This window comes from Gobius niger (assembly GCF_951799975.1).
Source record: "Gobius niger genome assembly, chromosome: 4".
NCBI classification, from domain to species: domain Eukaryota; kingdom Metazoa; phylum Chordata; class Actinopteri; order Gobiiformes; family Gobiidae; genus Gobius; species Gobius niger.
Genome location: NC_136855.1, coordinates 7,783,931 through 7,803,203, shown reverse-complemented (window position 1 = coordinate 7,803,203; position 19,273 = coordinate 7,783,931). Strand labels below are relative to the sequence as shown.

The 19,273-nt window shown below is 43.7% G+C and overlaps 2 protein-coding genes across 2 annotated transcripts in view; one reads left to right on the top strand and one right to left on the bottom strand.

Annotated features, from left to right (window-relative positions):
- galr1b (galanin receptor 1b) overlaps positions 1-2,540 on the top strand; it is a 41,668-nt gene extending 39,128 nt beyond the window's left edge. The window contains exon 3 of the mRNA XM_079554923.1: positions 2,149-2,540. Coding sequence (XP_079411049.1) covers positions 2,149-2,469 — 321 coding nt within the window. The 3' untranslated portion in view covers positions 2,470-2,540. The remainder of the gene's footprint in view (positions 1-2,148) is intronic.
- Positions 2,541-6,441: 3,901 nt separating this feature from the next.
- On the bottom strand, positions 6,442-10,643 carry LOC306962397 (ras association domain-containing protein 7-like; the record flags this gene model as incomplete). Its single annotated transcript, XM_079555517.1, has 4 exons — positions 6,442-6,639; positions 8,197-8,429; positions 8,648-9,205; positions 10,541-10,643. The coding sequence occupies 4 exons, from the start codon at positions 10,641-10,643 to the stop codon at positions 6,442-6,444; spliced, it is 1,092 nt and encodes a 363-aa protein (XP_079411643.1).
- Between the last annotated feature and the right edge of the window lie 8,630 nt (positions 10,644-19,273).

Genomic DNA, 19,273 nt, shown 5'->3' with positions numbered 1-19,273 from the left:
ATAGATGAATATATATATTTTTTAAAGTGTGACAATTTTAACATGTACAAAGAACTTAAAACAACTTCAGAAAAGCGAAGAGAAATGGTTTAATCCAGTATGGACGGTTTTGTTCAGACGACTGCCACTGTGATTTAGTCCTGGACGAGCCCTAAGCTTTAGTTTTGTGCCGTGCATTAGTAATGTAGTAAACCAACTTTAGTGAACGGACTACATCAAATTATTTACTTTATTAATTTACCAAACAGTAAAAAGGCTGTTGTTCATTGTAAACATGTGGTTTATGAAAAATCCAGCTTCGAGCACAGCTTTCCTCAGCAAATACATTACCAACCACATTACTATCTAATGTATAACAAATATGTAGTATTTTAGGCATAACCATGTGGTGTCTACAAAGACACACTGTTGGAATTATCTTGGATTCTTGAGGATTTTTTTTTACAGATTTAAAGGGATGTATATTGGAGTGAAATCAACAGATGTATATTGTGTATATGGCATAGTAAAGGATAGATAAACAGTTACATAATATAAAAAATAGATGAACAACTTTATGTAAAAATACAGAACTGTTGTTCTCCATAAATGTAATTTCAAGTTACGTTGGGCCTGTCCTGGTCAGAAAGTCTCACCAGCTGTTCCAACCTGGCAGATATAGGCTTATTTCTATGGGAGAGGCTCATATGAGGTGGACATTCTTTTACTTCATGGCTCACAGTGAGGCCTTAAGCTGAGAAAGTTCTGACATGTTATACATTTCCTGAACCCTCAGAGTCTACAGAGTTTCCCAGTATCAGAGCTTTGTGTCTGTGACGTTCCTGGAAGAAACAGCATTAAACGTAGTAAAACATTTTTTTGTGAAAATTGTGAAAAAATGTTCTCACATTTGAGTCTGAGGAGCTTTGGTTACCACGGTAATTGTTACAGAGTAGTACCTTTGGGCTCAAATGAAACATGACAATGTCTTCTTTCCAATGATACCAAATACAATGGTGTAAATCATTATCTAATGGGCTGGAAATGGCTTAAACCAAAATATGGACCAGTGTCAAAAGTGACTTTTGACAGTTCTGAGGCTCTGAGTCTGTCGGTCACTTATTGGTCTTTCAATCATCACAGATCCAATGATTTTGGTCGGATTTTGATCATTTTTTCTGTGGAATGTGTCTACAGTCTGTTGAAAATAATGGCATATTGACTGATGCCATAACTGGGTGGAATAGTTGATTGCCAATGAAGTAAAGATACAAATATTGGAAAAAAGTGAGAAAACGCCACATTTTTTTGCATTAAATTGATGCAAAAATGTGTAGAAATGTGTTTTAAGAGCGATTCTTTCAGTGGATGTTATCAGCACATGTGTCCTGTGTATCTGGAATGCATTTATTGAGAGCCTACTCAACCCACTGAGGATTTGAGGGAAAAAAGTTGTTTTTCACATTTTTCTGATAAAAATACAGGGTGCATGCACTAAAATGGCCACAAATTTTTTTCGCAATATTTCCAGCAGAGCAGACCCTCCAATTATTGGTCCTTAGGGTCAAAGTTAACAGAAAAAACACAAATAAAACATATATCAGACGGTGTCAGGTTCAACCCAGTTTTGAGAGTTTGGGTCCCTGACTATGGGGAAAATGTGCTCTGTTAAGGCATGGGTTAAGGGGTTAACAAATCAAAATTACTAAAAAATAAGCCTAACAATACTATTGTAAAACATAAAATATGTTAACAAATAATACCGTTGTGAGTCAGCTGTTCCAGCAGAGGGCGCACTATCACGGCGAATCCTCTGCACCGTCGTGGATCTGCTGCCCCCATGGCCTGCAGGTTTCTAATACTGCAAAATTACGATCAGCTGTCTTGCCTTCACTGGCCAATGGCCAATTCTTTCTATTTATTGCCTACTGGTTGTAGCCATAGCCTGGGGATCTGGCAACCCAAAGCAAGAGACTATGAGCTGTCTGCTTGGACATTTGAAGGGGGTAAGCTTAAAGACTAAAACAAAACTTCCCCTCTTACCCCTTTGTAATTAAGTAGACTGTGTAATGAAATCATAATTGCAATTGCTCTGAGTGAAAACAAAAGAACTGTAGAACAGTTTTGTAAAATGTGTTAACCTTGCTCCGTTGGTGTCCTCTGTTGCAGACGGCTCAGACGGTGCTCCTGGTGGTCACCGCCTTCACCCTGTGCTGGCTGCCCCACCACGTCATCGCCATGTGGGTGGAATTCGGGCGCTTCCCCCTGAACGACGCCTCCTTCGTCTTCCGGATCGTGGCCCACTGCCTGGCGTACGGCAACTCCTGCGTCAACCCCATCCTGTACGCGTTCCTGTCGGAGAACTTCAGGAAGGCCTGCCGCGAGGTGTTCGCCTGCTGCTCGCTGTACGGACCCCCCGCCAAGGGCAAAGCCGTGCAGCGCTTTCGGATGGACAACTTCTCCACCACGTACTCCACCACTAATATATGACGCGATGTGGACCCAAGTAACGGACGATATGGTGGAAACATGAGAAAGGCTTTGGTGTGAGAGAGATGAACAGAAATGAAAGTCGAGATCGCAAAGTTTTGGTGCATTTTATTGTTGTTTGGAGGAAAAACTTGCCCTCTGCATTTCAGAACCGGACTCAGAATCCAACTTTATTGATCCCCAAAATGTTGTTAAAAGGGAAGATAAAAAGCTGACCCACTTGTTGCTTGATTCAGATATGTCGGGGGAAGATGGCAACTGCACAGTTCAGTTCAAGTACTTAAGGCCTTTCCGCACTAAACAGTTCGTGTGGACCGTCCCTGTGCCCCGCCCGCAGTCCATCTTAGGCCACAGTCACCCCGCCGCTGACAGCCGTGACGCTGCAGTTAACAAAACAACCTTTGTGGCGCAAGATCGCACTTTTAACTGCAATAAATTAGACGCATTGAGTTGCCTTGTGTATGAAATGCGCGGTATAAATTAACATGCCTTGCCTAAATTCGTAATTGAGTGAGGAATAGTTTACAGATAACCAAGAATTCACAGAGATATATGGCGTGTGTGGGATGTCCACTGAACCTATCGCCCAGAAACTGCTTATCTGTCAAGTCGATACAGTCATTATTGCGATGGGGTTTAGACCTAAGTAAGTCTTGGCAAAGTGCAGCTCTGTTTTGCAACACTGGAAAAAGAATAATAATTTTAAGATAGAAATGACATACTTGAATTAAGCGATCAAATCTAAAGTTTGAGAAGGTTTGGTCTAGATAAGATAGAAACCTCTTTTTGCCAAAGGAACAAGCATTTTAAAGATTCTCATGAATAAAAAAAAAACAATTAAAAGGGAATTTATCACTTAGATTAGTTCATATTGACTCAAACTCAACATAAAGTCCCTTAACTCAAACGATTTTAAGTCATTGAAGATGGTCCTTTTTCCAGTGGCATGTCAGCGTAAGTCAGAATGTTATAGGCCGGGTATAGTCCCGGTTTAGTCCTGTGAGTGCAGGTGGAATAAAGTGCTGAAGACAACGAGAGACTTTAGCTCAACACTAACTCCTTTACTGTAGTGCATGAGTTAAAGGAACAGGCCACCGTTTTTTCCATACTGAGATATGTTCTTACCTGAGCTTAGACGAGTTCATACGTACCTGTCTGGTTTTTGTGCGTGCCCGTGGAAGAGCGTGGTCGCTTCTTGCTTCACCACGTTTGGAGCTATAGGAATATAATGGGAGAGGCCAAATGCTAACAACATCTTTTGTCTTTTTGCGTGACTGAGGGCACACAGTTCTTCCATACTGTGATATGTTCTTACCTGAGCTTAGACGAGTTGATGCGTACCTGTCTGGTCTTTGTGCCCATGGAAGAGCGTGGTCGCTTCTTACTTCACCACGTTTGGAGCTATAGGAATATAATGTGAGAGCCCAAATGCTAACAACATCTTTGGTCGTTTTGCGTGACTGAGGGCACGCACAAAAACCAGACAGGTACGCATCAACTCGTCTAAGCTCAGGCAAGAACATATCTCCGCATGGAAAAACGGTGGCCTGTTCCTTTAAGAGTAACGTCCGAGCCTGATCTTTGACCTTTTGGAGAAGACGATAGGAGCGTTAGTGGACTCTGTTTGAACCTCATCGTGTTCAAAACCACGTGTCAAGTTCCAATGTGCTGTTTCGTATGTAACTCTGTTCATGAACCCACACAGAACAGGAAGAAGTGTGAGACGCTCAGGGAATGCTTCCAGAGGGTAATGTGTGAAGGCTGATGCTGCCCTCTAGTGGGCGACCGTGAAGCCACAACTTTGTGCTCATTCACAAACTTTCTGACTTTGAAACGTTCATATTTTGAACAGATTTCTCATTTCCGGCTTTTGTCTCTGTCATCGGCTGTAGCCTTGTGTTTTGTACAGACTTTGATGGTCGTGTAGTCTCGTCCCATTAACAAGAGGGCAGTCAGTGTCTGTTCAAGAATAGAAGATGTTCAATAAGAAAATGGCACAAAACTAAAGAAAAGACGTTTATTATTACAAGTATATAATCTTCATATTTACAAAACAACATTCTTCATCGTCATCACCTGTGCGGTAAAGTGGACCGAGCTGCATTTGTTTTTTTTGTTTTTTTGTATTTGTACAAAAGTATAACGTTCTGAAGATATTCAAAAAGTACAAAAAAATAAAGCTTTGTGCTGTCGATCCTTCATTATTTGTGTGATGTTGTGGCAAAGTAAACGTCACTGCTATGACAAGGGAGTACAGCTTATGTATAAGAGCAGACAAAGATGAGAATATATTAAGTAAAAAATGCAACTACACTCGTTTATGATAAGCTTTCAGTCATATTTACAGCTTCATGTAGCCCGATCACTTCATTACAAAAACCTGTCCGTCCAAAGGTCCTGGTAGGAACCGATAAAGTACTAACAGGCGAAAACGTAATAAAGGGCCGATAATGTAGTAACCTCTGATAACGGCTAATAATGTAATAACCTCTTATAACCTAATAAATTCTGATAACGTAATAATGGCTAATAGCGTAGTGACCTCTAATAACAGCTGATAATGTAATAACCTATAAAAACATAATAATGGCCGCCTATGGTAAAATGGGGCGTCTTAGCGTCCTTGGGCAAGACGCTTCACTCACTTGCCTGTGTAATAATGTGGTGCATGAGTGAGTAAGTGCTAAGTTGTGGGCGGAGAGCCCAATGGCACAGTTTGGCAGCCTACCCAGGACAGCTGTGGCTACAATGGTAGTCGATAGCATGAAGAGAACGATTTTGGCAAGAGGATTAGCATTTGATTTAATGCATTAAATGCTTGAATAATTTTTTGTAATCATTATTATCAATGTACCAAATACCAAACTGTGTTTTAGTCAGTCCTCAGATACAGGATACAGATTCAGATTTAGATACAGGAGGAGGGAGTTTACTTTGGGTGCCATCGGCCCCTCCAACCACTGACTCACTCACACCAGATTCACACAAATATTATGTAAAGTGCCTTGCCAAAGGGCACAGTGACGTCATGCACTCGTCATAAAATGACCCACTTTACCTTCTGGGCTACCCTTGTGGTCAGAAGCAAATGAGCTGCAACAGGTTCAAGTGAAAAATAAATAAATAAATAAATGAAAATTTGAGATAAAAACAAACAGCTTGTTTTTGAGAATAAAGTCAGATTGATTCATATTATTAATATAATAACAAGCCAATAACGACATTATTGTCATTACGGTAAATTGTCATTACGTTGTTAGTTTATTTTAACATTTTAAAACAGGATAATGTATTACGTTATCAGCTTATTACATTATCGGTTCCTATAGCCCTCCCTTCAAACAGACATTATTAATAGCTGCTGTTTTGGTGCGGTAACTTGCTCCCTTTTTATCTTATTTTATTTTTACAGCTACAGGACACAAAAAGGGCATGTCATATGAAAATCCATCTTCCGTTAAACAAAAATAACTATGAAAGCTTGTAAATGTATCACAAAGTAAAAAGAAACCCATTGATAAAGGTAAATGTGCGTTGTTTTGAATTGAGAATTGGTCGAATGTGTCAGACCATACTTTTTGTTCTGCAAATGAACTTATGGTCTTCATTTTGGCACAGTTATTCTAGTGTTTCTGATCAGAACTACTTTGCTGCAGCGTTTAGAATGATCAATGTGTAATGTCTAAATACTTTTTATGTACAGGCCAATGTACATTTAGACATCTTGTGTAAAACGCAGTGTAAAGTAAAAAGTATTCAGTGTAACAATTACTTTCCTAAGTGCCTTTGAGCTCGACTCGTGCTTTCACCTTTTCAATCATCAACTTTCCAGCTATGGCGTGCGGCTGCATCCTAAAACAAGACACTTCGTCCACATTGTGACGGGAGCGGGCATCAGGAAGGGCATCCGACATCTAAAAATCACATTATAACGATGGTACAAGAGAGGAAAAGCTGGTATACGTTTGAGCGTCACTCCTGGATGCCGGCGTTGCTGAGGTAGACCTCCGGGACAGGCAGCCGGTTGGTGAGGTCGGAGGGCGCGCCGTTGCTTCCCGATTGGATGATGAGGTCTGAGGGGGCGGAGCCTGTGGAGGCCTGGAGGATGAACTGCTGCAGGTTGCACTGTCGGATCTCTTTACTCAGCTCCTCCAGCAGCTCTCTCTGAGTCTGCGGACAGACAAGTCAGAAAATCAGTTCATTTGGAGATTTTTTTTTGTGAAACTCCAGCTCGTCTCAATTGGGGACGAGTGCCGCACCAGGTGGAACTGATGGAGATTTCGACCACCAGGTTTACAAGCTCAAGTTTCCTCTCATCTCACCTGCTAAGAGCAATATCGACACCGAAGCGACAAGAACCCCAGACCAAGCATGATGTTATGGCTATCTATGATATGTTTGTAGTGTTATTATTAAGTTTGGACATTTTTCTGGCGATGATTTAACAGCACACAGCACAAATTACAACATTAGCACGAGGGATGAAGCCAAATTTAGTGAGTTCAGTGAACTCAGTAGGAAAACTCTCCTTCCTCACAGACCATGTCCATGTAACTAACTGTTCTGATCTGGGGCTGCTGCAGTTGGTCAGCAACACTATGAGCCCAAAGAATGAGATCAGCTGACAACCAGAACATCCTAAATGACCAGGTTGTTCCATCAGTGGGTTTATTCTTCCCTGATGACGATATGATAGAATGATTCAGGGAGCATGAGATATCATTTTCACACATGGATTGTCCGCCGTCTGGGGCGGTTTGCAGTCGAGTGTGAAGCGGCCGGGATGAGGATCAGCACCTCCAAATCCGAGGCCATGGTTCTCCACCGAAAAAAGGTGGCTTCCCCTCTACAGGTCGGTGGGGAGTCCTTGTCTCAAGTGGAGGAGTTCAAGTATCTCGGGGTCTTGTTTATGAGTGAGGGACGGATAGTGTGAGATCGACAGACGGATCGTGGTGAAGAGGGAGCTGAGTCAGGAGGGCAAAGCTCTTGATTTACCGATCGATCGACATTCCCACTCTCACCTATGGTCATGAGATTTGGGTAATGACCGAAAGGACAAGATCGCGAATACAAGAGGTCGAAATGAGTTTCCTTTGCAGGGTGGCTGGGCGCACCCTTCAAGATCCCGTGAGGAGCTCAGTTACCTGGAAGGAGCTCGGAGCAGAGTCGCTGCTCCTTCATGTTGAAAGAAGCCAGCTGAGGTGGCTAGGGCATCTGTTTCGGATGCCTCCTGGCCGCCTCCCTCGGGAGGTGTTCCAGGCAGGTCCTATTGACCAGCCACAGAGTCCAAATCATAACCCTATTGAGAATCTTTGGGATGTGCAGGAGAAGGCTTTGCGCAGTGGTCACACTATCCCATCATCAACACAAGAAGTTAGTCAAAAGTGAATCCAACACTAGATCTTTTGACATGACAGAAGCTTATCGAAACAGTGCCACAGTGAATGTGCTGTAGTCAAGTGTGTGACCTGTTTTTTTTTCATGGTCAGGCAGTGTATAACGCATATTATGGTGTTAATATGCCACAAACAATTCAGAGAAATGATCTGGCAACAGGAATGTCTGGGGTGTGAGGAGTTTGATCTCATGAGCTCCGGGTCATGACCATGATTCCGGAGGTGCTCGGTCGCCCTGGAGGAGCTCAGAGTGGAGGCACAGTCAAACTAAATGTCATGTAATGTGTATCAGAGCTGTATTTCCTTGGTGATCAGAGAGTTTGAGCCTCACCTTCATCCTCCAGTCCGAGTTGTGCATCTGCTGCTGTGTGTCCTCCAGCGCCGCGCTGATCCTTTCACCCTGCAGGTGGCGCTGCTGTAGCTCCTGCTGCAGGGGCTTCAGGGCCTCCTCAGACCGCTCTTTCACGCCCGTCTGAAGGCTGTGGGAGCGGGACAGGAGCGAGTCCAAACGCTGCGTCTGATGGTGCACGGACCACTGCAGCTGCTCCAGACGATGGTTCAGCTCTGAGCCACAACAACACGAGACAGAACAGTTACAACCGATACAAGGCAGCTAAAATGAGTTGCACAAAAAATTTAAACTCTTGGCACCTATTTAACACAAACTAACACACCACAGAGTCCAGATCTTGTGCTGGATGTGCTGGAGAAGGCTTTTTTTGAAACAATGAGCAATTGTAGGATGTAATCAAAGCTAAACATAACATAACAGTTGCTTTTACCTTGGGCCCTGCGCTCCTCCTCCTCCAGTTGCCCCCTCCAGTACATCTCCTGCCCCAGCTCCTCGTCGTTCTGCCTCTGCTTCTCCTCCAGAGCCTCCAGCTGCTCCCTCAGGCCCGCCCCTAAGTCCTGGTTCGGCTGTGGCTCCGGGGTCCGCCTGTCCAGCGCCTCGATGTGCTCCCCCAGCTCCTGTATCCTCCTGGTCTGCTGCACGAGCTGGAGATAAACCTCCTCTTTGTCCACGGAAGGCACCAGGACCCGCGGCTTTTTGGGCTTGCCCCGTCGAGGGTATGTCCCGTACAAGGAGCTGGGTTCCTCGGGGGCTTTGGAGGGCAGAGGGTCAGGGGTGCGTGTCCGGGGACGGTGCCTGGTGGCCCTGGGTGAGGAGGGCTTTTGGCTGTGCAGGGCGCTTGTGGGGGGCCCGGTTCTGCGCAGGAAGAACTGGGCGTCTCTGGAGTTGTGTCCCAGAACGGAGAGCTCGTGGAGGGGGCGCTCATCTTTGAGCAGCTGTCTCTCGGATCCATGGAGTTGCAGTGTCAGGACGTATCGACCCGTTTGACCTGTTTGGACGTTAGATAAAACAGTAAGTATTACTCTGTATCAGCCCTTCCCAAAGTCCAGTGCATTGGAGCTTCCCCTCACAGACCCAATTTAGACAAGTCTCATGCATTATGGAGGCAACAAACTGGTTCAAATATAACTCTGAAAGAGCAAATGTCTGTGTGGAGAAGAAGGACAGAGAATTTCTTGATAACATCCGTCTGTTCCGCCTGGAGTGGATTCATCATCCTTTGGGGTTGTACGGCAGCCAGAGGCACAGGGAATACTTCATGCACTGTAAAATTTTATGTTGTTAATGGCAGTGGTTCTCAACCTTTTGGAGCCGCGACCCTCATTATAACAGGTAAAGGGGTTCGTGACCCCCCGCCCGGGTCACACCATGAAAAATAGGAACATTAGCCTACATAATTATTAAAAAACAAAGAAAAAAAAAACAAATGGCTGAAATAAAATTCATAAAACTCCTAACAAATAATGGCCCTCTGGTAAAATAGCAAACACGGGCTACAATAAAACATTAGATTATATGCTAATGAAAATATGTATATTTTATCTAAATGATCTGGCGACCCCCCAAATTTGTCTCGCGACCCCCATGGGGGTCCCGACCCCCAGGTTGAGAACCACTGGTTTATGGCATAAGAAATATTTATGTTGAACCAATTACAAGTTTACGTTGTAGTCGATTTGAAGTTGTTAATGAACATACCACACCGGATTGTAGCTATGGGCTCCTATGCATCCGTTAACTCTTAGTCACCCTGGCCTATTGTACATGTTTTAGTGGTCGGGGAAACCGGAGGAAACCTATGCAGACAAGGGAAGAACATGCAAACTGCACAGAAAGGCCCCGCCCAGGTGGGAATCGAACCCGGGTACTTCTGGCGCTAACCACTGCTAACTTCAATCAATCAATGAATCAAATCGACTACAATCCTAGCATGTTATTGATTTGACGAAGATTTTTCCACAGCCCTTGGAATTTGTTGGAAACAGTAGTTTACAGTGTGGGCAGAGTGAAGAAAGGGTTCAATTAAATTCCAACAAATTCTGGAGGAAAGTGCGACAACATCTGTGATAAAGTAAATGGCTTCTACGAATGGGTAACGATCCTAAACGCACTTCAAAATGGATGACGTGAAGAGGTGCAGTCTGAAGGTTTTCCCGTAAAAATCCCTCAAACCAGGCACTCTTGGCTGCCAAGAAAAACATTTAAAGCTGTGAAGAATAATGATCATTCATACGCTTTTAGAAACTTGTCAAAACCAATGTAGGCTACAGCCAGTCACGTTATCATGTGAAAGTGCATTGGTGATAGTGAGTGTAACACCGACCGAGGTCCTGGGCAAGAGCGATGACCACCTCCTGGACGGTGGTGTGCTGGGACAGACCACAGACCACTCGGCGAGAGCCCTCGACCCACACTCCCAGGTCCATCGCTGCTCCGACTGTGAGACACAGGCAAACAGATAGCAAGGTAACCATATCTATACCCCCGAAACAACCACACTCCCAGGTCCATCGCTGCTCCGACTGTGAGACACAGGCAAACAGATAGCAAGGTAACCATATCTATACCCCCAAAACAACCACACTCCCAGGTCCATCTCTACTATGAGACACAGGCAAACAGAAAACAAGGTAACCATATCTATATCCCCAAAACAACCACCCTCCCAGGTCCATCGCTGCTCCGACTGTGAGACACAGGCAAACAGATAACAAAGTAACCATATCTATACCCCCAAAACAACCACACTCCCAGGTCCATCTCTACTATGAGACACAGGCAAACAGAAAACAAGGTAACCATATCTATACCCCCGAAACAACCACACTCCCAGGTCCATCGCTGCTCCGACTGCGAGACACAGGCAAACAGAAAACAAGGCAACCATATGTGGCATAATCAGTTTTATGCATTTTAATCCAATAAAACTTAATGTATTTTAACATAACTAATGGACAGCAGATGGCGCCAGCGCGTAAAAAGTATAAAAGCCCACCCTGGTTCACACGCACTTCCTCTGTCTTCCTCCTTGGCGTCCTCCGGCCTGGTTGGGCTGGCCCAGAGGTTGTGCGCAATGTTCTACGGGTGCAGGTAGCTATGGTTCATTCGTCCTCTTTTCGGTATTGGTTTGGCTGCTAACGCAAGTTGTGTTTTAGCGTCGCGGGTGGCTGTTTACTTAAGGCGCACCACTCCATGGCGTCCGCATGGCTCTCCCGATGTGTTTGGTCCGTGGTCTGCTGGGGGCCTCGCGTAACCGGGAGGCTATCGAAGCACCGCACCGGCCGGGTGGAGTTCGATGTGGGCGTGCGACGGTAGGCTTGCCTTGCCTCGTGGTTAGCCTTTTGTAGGAGAACTGCTCCGCAGCTAACTTTCTTTGTATTTACGTTTAGGTGGACACAACGCTGCTGTCTTGCTTTGCCTATCTTGCTTCGCCTTGTTTCTTGTCGTCCTGTTGTGTTTTGTTTGTACTAACTGAAAAGCTAATGTGACCAAACGAAAATACTGTGAACCAACAGAGACTTAAAGTGAACAAACTGTTGAACTGAATGTAACAAATGGTGAAATGTCTAGCGTGAACAAAAAGTATGAAACGAACAGAAAGATACAAAAAGTATAACATAGAAATAAACTAAACTGTGCAAAAGGAACATGCTGCCTCTGTCCTTATGGGTCGAACCTGTGTGCCTTAAAGCACATTTTTTCCAGTTCTACTGGATGGCGTTGTCTGGCATTTAATTTTAAACATACCTCTACCACTCGTCATGCCACACATATCTATACCCCCAAAACAACCACACTCCCAGGTCCATCGCTGCTCCGACTGCGAGACACAGGCAAACGGAAAACAAGGTAACCATATCTATACCCTCAAAACAACCACACTCCCAGGTCCATCGCTGCTCCGACTGCGAGACACAGGCAAACAGATAGCAAGGTAACCATATCTATACCCCTGAAACAACCACACTCCCAGGTCCATCTCTACTACGAGACACAGGCAAACAGAAAACAAAGTAACCATATCTACCCCGAAACAGCCCTCCCACACTCCCAGCAGATCTATTTTGGGACAATCAGACTTGGCGGCTGAAGGCCCAGAATGTGACAAGAGCTGAAAGCAGGTAAGGACAAACATGTTGATGCGAGGGCTGCTTTGGGTTTTTGAACTGGCCCCGATGGCCAGACCAGTTGAGTTGTTTGAAAGTAAGACAGTAAGTAATAAAATAGCACCAGTTAAGCGGACCCTTTTCCTGCTGACGTCATCAGCTGGAGGCAGGACGTAAGCAAATGGAGAGATGAATCTAAAACTAGTGATATATATCATGAGTATCAAGTTATAACTTCCAGGTGTCATCCTCTTGTGTGTTCAAGTGCTAGAACAGAAGGAACAATGTTCAGGATGTAAGTTAGACAAATGATTTTCTTAAATTCAAATAGAAGCAAAACGTCCTCAACTGGAATTAAGCCTCTCTACAATAGAGCAGACAGAGCGATTTCAGAGCCAGGAAAGATGCACTTATCAAACGAGGCTTCCCCTCGCTCTATAACTCTGTCAAATGTATTAAAATGGACATTTAAAAATGTGGAGTGTCCTCACATACTCAGAAGTGTCAAAAAACTAAACAGACACATACATAAATCTTTCAGCTCAGTACGCAAAGCCATGAACCTTTGAGTCAAGATCCACAAATAAGTCACTTAGTGCATTGTGGTCCCTCATTGCACCATGGCCGTCTCAAATCACATTTTAGGCATTTTTAAGGCGACACTGCAGGTGAATAGGGAAAAAATGTAAATTTACAGATATCAATTTGAAACTTTTGCTGTAGATCACTGGCATAAATGTGAGAAAAAAATACATGGCAAGTTTTCTGTTATTTTGTCTTCTCATATAAGAACAAGGTGTTTTATGCCTAAAAATGCCCCAAATTTCCCATCTTTCCCATCTTTTCGGCGACAAAATCTGAATAATGGATAGAGCTACATTGAAATTTGTTGTTTCATTTTATTGATAAATGAGCTGCCAAGACTTTTTCAGAGCGGATTTTGGATATCCTGTTTAGTTTTAAAATAAGCTGTTTTTTAGTGGAAAAATGTGTAAAACTTTAATTTTCGCCTTATTTTTTGACATTCAAAACTCAATAAATGGGGCTTAGGGATTAGATAATAAAAAATCCCTCTGACAAAATCTTCCAAATATTGTTCAGTCCAAGGCTGGAAAATGTGAAGTCTTTAGGTCCGACTGACGTGGACATAGTGTCGCCACAATGACAGAAAAATGTGTTTTGAGAAAAAGGCCCTTGAAATTGCATTGTCCCATACAAGTCTATGGGCAAACATTGAATCAGTGCAATATTTAAACATGTTATTGTGAAGATTAGGTATATTTTCTGTTTCCGGGTGAAAGCTTGTATGTTCAGAGACCAATTTGGCCCAAAAAAAAAAATTTGAGTTTTGCCTATAGTGTCTCCCCTTAAGAAAAGAAAAGCCTGCAGGACTCACCGATCAAACTCGTACTTCATAAACAGTGAGCTACTGTTGCACCTGTTTGTCAATGATTTGAACAGGTCTGTGGAATGTGGTTTTGCAGGAGCTGATGACGTCACATGAAGCAGCAGCCAATCAGAAGTCTGAACTCAAGCGATACATGTGAGAAAACAGTAACAGGTCCGACTGAGGCTGTCACTGACACCAGGAAACACAATCATTCACACACAACAGAAGAGGAAGAGATAATCCAGCAAACAAACTTCTTGTATAAATGTAGTGAAACGTGACCAAGAACTTGTTCCGGTGTAGAATTGGAAGTTTCGTCCGTCATTACAGACTCTCCTCAAATGGCAACATTGAACAATGTCCTCCTCTAATGATCTTGACTGAGATTATTCCCATGTGACCCTGCGTGTGTCGAGCTCTTTTTAACTCAATCACATGAAACGACTTAAATGATTGACAATAATGTGATTAATTATGGACCAGCTTCAATGTAGGGCACCAAGAACGAGAAAATGCATGTCCTCTGTCAACGGTTTTGCCCACAATCTGGCCAAATTCTTTTTTTTTTCTTTTGTTGTTGTAGCAAACACTGGTTCAAAAATAGACCTTTGGATCAAAATAAGCACATGGATAAAATGAACTTGAAATACGAGTGGAAAGTTATCTTTAAGACTCATTATTATTTTAGTAATGCAGCAGTTGCATTCTAAAAATATTGTAAATGTACTTTCTTCATGTTAACAAAAAAACTGCAACACTTCAGCGCTACAACAGGGTGTCCACGGAGTATTAAAAGTCAGTAAATGAATTGCATTTACTTGCATTTAATGTCATTAAAAAGCACTAAAACATTGGATTCAAACTGGCCTTAAAGGAACAGGCCACCGTTTTTACATACTGAGATATGTTCTTACCTGAGCTTAGACGAGTTGATGCGTACCTGTCTGGTCTTTGTGTGTGCCCTCAGTCACACAAAACGACCAAAGATGTTGTTAGCATTTGGCCGCTCCCAATGTATTCCTATGGCTCCAAACGGGGGTGAAGCTCTTCCACGGGCACACACAAAGACCAGACAGGTACGTATCAACTTGTCTAAGCTCAAGTAAGAACATATCTCAGTAGGGAAGAACTGTGTGCCCTCAGTCACACAAAACAACCAAAGATGTCGTTAGCATTTGGCCTCTCCCAATGTATTCCTATGGCTCCAAACGAGGGTGAAGTTAGAAGCGACCAAGCTCTTCCACGGGCACAAAGACCAGACAGGTACGTATCAACTCGTCTAAGCTCAGTATGGAAAAACGGTGGCCTGTTCCTTTAACAAAAAAACTACAATACTTAAGCTCTACAACAGGGTGTTTAAAAAAAAAAAAAAGGGCATTAAAAGTCAGTAAATTAATTGCGTTTACTTCAAACTGGCATTAAACATACATTTCTCGGAAAATGCTTGTGCGACATTTTTTTAATATAAAACATTCAGCTGCAGTTTTTCTTAACCTCTTAACCCCCACCTGAACAAGCCTATTTTCTCCAGTTTGGCTTTACCCAAATCTAAAACCTTCTTGAAAAAAAAGTGTGAAAATAGCGACAAAAATGACACCAACAAGAGGATGAAAAGGAGCGTCAAAAATGTGACATAAACGTAACAAAAAAGTCACAAGACAGCAAAAGAAAAGGTCTTAGCTTTTGAATCTGGTCTATAGGCTGTGACCTTATGGATTTGGGTAAAGCTTCTTTTTTTTCCGATTATGGCAGTAAAGTATAGAGTTTGTACATTAAAAAGCCCTGTACAACTACAAACGTAAGAAATGGAGGTAAATATGGCAAAAGGAATATGAACATTTTGATGTAATGTGAGCTTTCAGACAAATCCTTTAGCTCTAAATCATAAAACAGCAGGTCTGTGGTAAAATCCATTCTCTGCCTCCGATACAAGCCTGAGTGTACGTTTGTAAGATCGATAAAGTTATTTTTGAACACATTTCCACCAGCAGACTTGAGCATAAACAGAGGGTTATGTTGTAATCCCAGTAAATAAGTGTAGCAGATTCTCTCACCTGTTTAGCTGCCTGCGCTGTCAGAGTCGGTCACTGAGGAGTGAGCGGCAGCAGAGGAATGCAGCCGCTCAGGTCCTTGCACTCTCTCCCTCTGAGCACGGGGAGGAGGGCTGGGTCTGCTACAGTGTCAGGAGTAAGCACGGTAAATTACACATGATGACACACCCGCCTCTTCACTAAACAACTGAGGAAACAGGTGGGAGGAAACAGGCAGGCGTCTGACGGGACAGTAAACAAAACTAATCTCTAACCCAAACCCAAACAAGGCCAGATTTGGAGATGGTGCAGTTACACGTATGACCTGAGGTGGCAGTAGTGAGTATAAAATGGCCAACTTGTATCTAGTCTCTTTAAAGGAATAGGCCACCGTTTTTACATACTGAGATATGTTCTTACCTTAGCTTTGACGAGTTCTTGACGAGGCGTAATAATACCAGGAGTAGTTTGAAATCTGCGCAGTAATCTTCACTTTACTGCGCAGTAATCTTCACTTTACTGTGCGGATGCCAAATTACTCCTGGTATTATTACGCCTTGCAATATAGTTCCCCCTTTTATCCGCTTAGAAAATCCACATTGTTTAATTTTGTGTAATTATACTTTGTAGTGGAACTTCACGTAACCATATTTAAATAGGGAAAACGTGGAAGAGCTTGGTAACTTCTATCTTGACATGTTTTGGAGCTATAGAGGAGAGGAGGAGAGGCTAAAAGCTAACGCTGTCTGCGCTGTGTTTACGTGATTGAAGGCACGGGTGAAGACCAGACAGGTCCTAAAGAACTCGTCAAAGCTAAGGTAAGAACATATCTCAGTATGTAAAAACGGTGGCCTATTCCTTTAAGTGTTGAAATCAAGATTTTTCCCATAAAGATTTCCTCACCGAGGCATGAGACACAGACATTTATACTTTTAATATCACTCATTTAGAAGTAAAAAGTACTAAAAAGTAATCAGATCAGTTTTCACCGCTCCCCTCACCAGGCTTTCCCCTGTCGCCCACGCCCCTCACTCCCCTCCACACTGCTCTGATTGCACTCAATGAGCTACAGAAATCTCATTAATCCTGTGTGAAACAATTCATCCGCATAAATAAGATTTGCACAAATAATAAGTAAATATTTTGAGATTTACATTTATTTGCTAAACTGCAACTTTCATGAAAGTCTTTCACTTTTTTTGGACATTTAGAACATAATAATTCCATTTAGAACTAAATTTACAGCGCAGTTCTTTTTCCCCCCGCAACCCTTGAACGCCTCAGCCTCTCCTCCGGTGCTGCTTTGCTTTGTGAGGGGGAAAAAAGGAGGAAAAAGACCTGACAGCTCCTGTAGATGTTTGATTAATAAACAAACGGACATTTCAGGAGGATTTCAGCTGCATCCGAGCAGGTCGGTCAGATGTTTGTCAGTTCACCATGTTTTTGTAAGCTTCTGTCATGCTCACAAAAACTTAGGGCACACTCAAAAAACACAATGTAACTCCAAGTCAGTCAAATTTCTGGGATATCAGACTGTCCAGTTAGGAAGCCACGCTTATTGTGAATCAATTTCACTTGGTGTTGTGGAAATTAAACAGACAACAGGTGGAAATGAGAGGCAATTAGCAAGATCACTCCAAAAGAGGAATGGTTTTGCAGGTGGTGACCACAGACCATTTCCCTGTCTTCATCCTTTGTACCGTATTTTTGGAACGCTTTTGCATTTGTCCAGTGTTCTCACCACTAGAGGCATCATGAGGAGCATCTACAACCCACAGAAGCTGCTCAGGGAGTGATGCTCATCCATCCATTGTGCTGTGGCAAGAAGGTTTGCTGTGTCTCCCAGCGCAGTGTCCAGAGCATGGAGGAGATACCAGGAGACAGGCCAGTACACCAGGAGACCTGGGGGGGGGGGCGACCGAGGTCAACAACCCAGCAGCAGGACCGCTATCTGCTCATTTGTGCACGGAGAAACAGGAGAAGCACTGCCCGAGCCCTACAAAATGACCTCCAGAGGGCCACAAATGTGCATGTTGGTCCTCAAACGGTCAGAAACCGACTCCATGAGGGGGGTATGAGGGCCCGACGTCCACAAGTTGGGCCGGTGCTTACTGCCCAACACCGTGCAGCCTGATTGGCATTTGCCCGAGAACACAGCGATTGGCAGATTGGCCGATGGTGCCCTGTGCTCTTCACGGATGAGAGCAGGTTCCCCCTGAGCACATGTGACAGACGTGACAGAGTCTGGAGACGCCCTGGAGAACGTTCTGCTGCTGCAACATCATCCAGCATGACCGGTTTGGTGGTGGGTCAGTGATGGTCTGGGGAGGCATTTTATTGGAGGCCCGCACAGCCCTCCATGTGCGAGCCAGAGGTTCCCTGACTGGCATTGGGGACCGGGATGAGATCCTCAGACCTATTGTAAGACCATATGCTGGTGCTGTGGGCCCTGGGTTCCTTCCGATGCCTGATAATGCCAGGCCACATGTGGCAAGAGTGTGTCAGCAGGTCCTGCATGATGAAGGTATTGATGTTCTGGACTGGCCTGCCCGTTCCCCAGACTTAAATCCAATAGAGCACATCTGGGACATCATGTCTCGGTCCATCCATCAACGCCACGTCGCACCACAGACTGTCCAGGAGCTGACTGATGCTCTAATCCAGGTCTGGGAGGAGATCCCTCAGGAGGACATCCGTGGTCTCATCAGGAGCATGCCCAGGCGTTGTAGGGAGTGCATTCAGGCACGTGGAGGCCACACACACTACTGAGGATGATACAGACTCGTTTGGAGGAATTTCTACAGAATTTGGATCAACCAGTGACCTGATTTGTCACTTTGATTTTGACTATAATTTTGGATCCAGACCTCCAGGGGCTGAGAATTTGATTTCCATTCATCATTCTTATGTTATTTTGTTCTCAACACATTGCCCTACACTATGAATAAAGATTTTCATCCGAAAAATCGAATTGATTGACATCTAGGATGTGTTTTTTGAGTGTGCCCTAAGTTTTTGTGAGCAGTGTACATTATTTTAACATTTATAAACATATAGTCCCTTTAAGTACGTGTACTTGAGAAAATGTCACTGAGTATGACCCACCTCAGGCCTCAGGACTAGCCCTACAGCTTATCTTTGTGATATCTTTACCTTTTATTCAGTGGTGACACGTGTTTTGGCGAACAATCTCTCTGCCCTTTAACTCGAAATACAAATAAATCAAGGTCACAGGCTTTAGCTTTGATTACAGCACATGCCGTTGTTTTAATAAGCTTCTGCAACGTCAAAAGATCCAGGTTTGCGTTGGATTTTCATCAGGATCTTGAATCGATGATGGGAGAGTGTGACCACTGCACAAAGCCTTCTCCAGCACATCCCAAAGATTCTCGATGGGGTTAATGCTGCTTTCTGTTTGTCCTCGCAGGTGGAACTCGAAACTGGGAAGGACGTTTTGTTCCTGAGTTTCCTGAGTTAGATTTATAATCTGCCAGATAATGTTACAAACCATTTAGAGAGCGCAGTAAGCA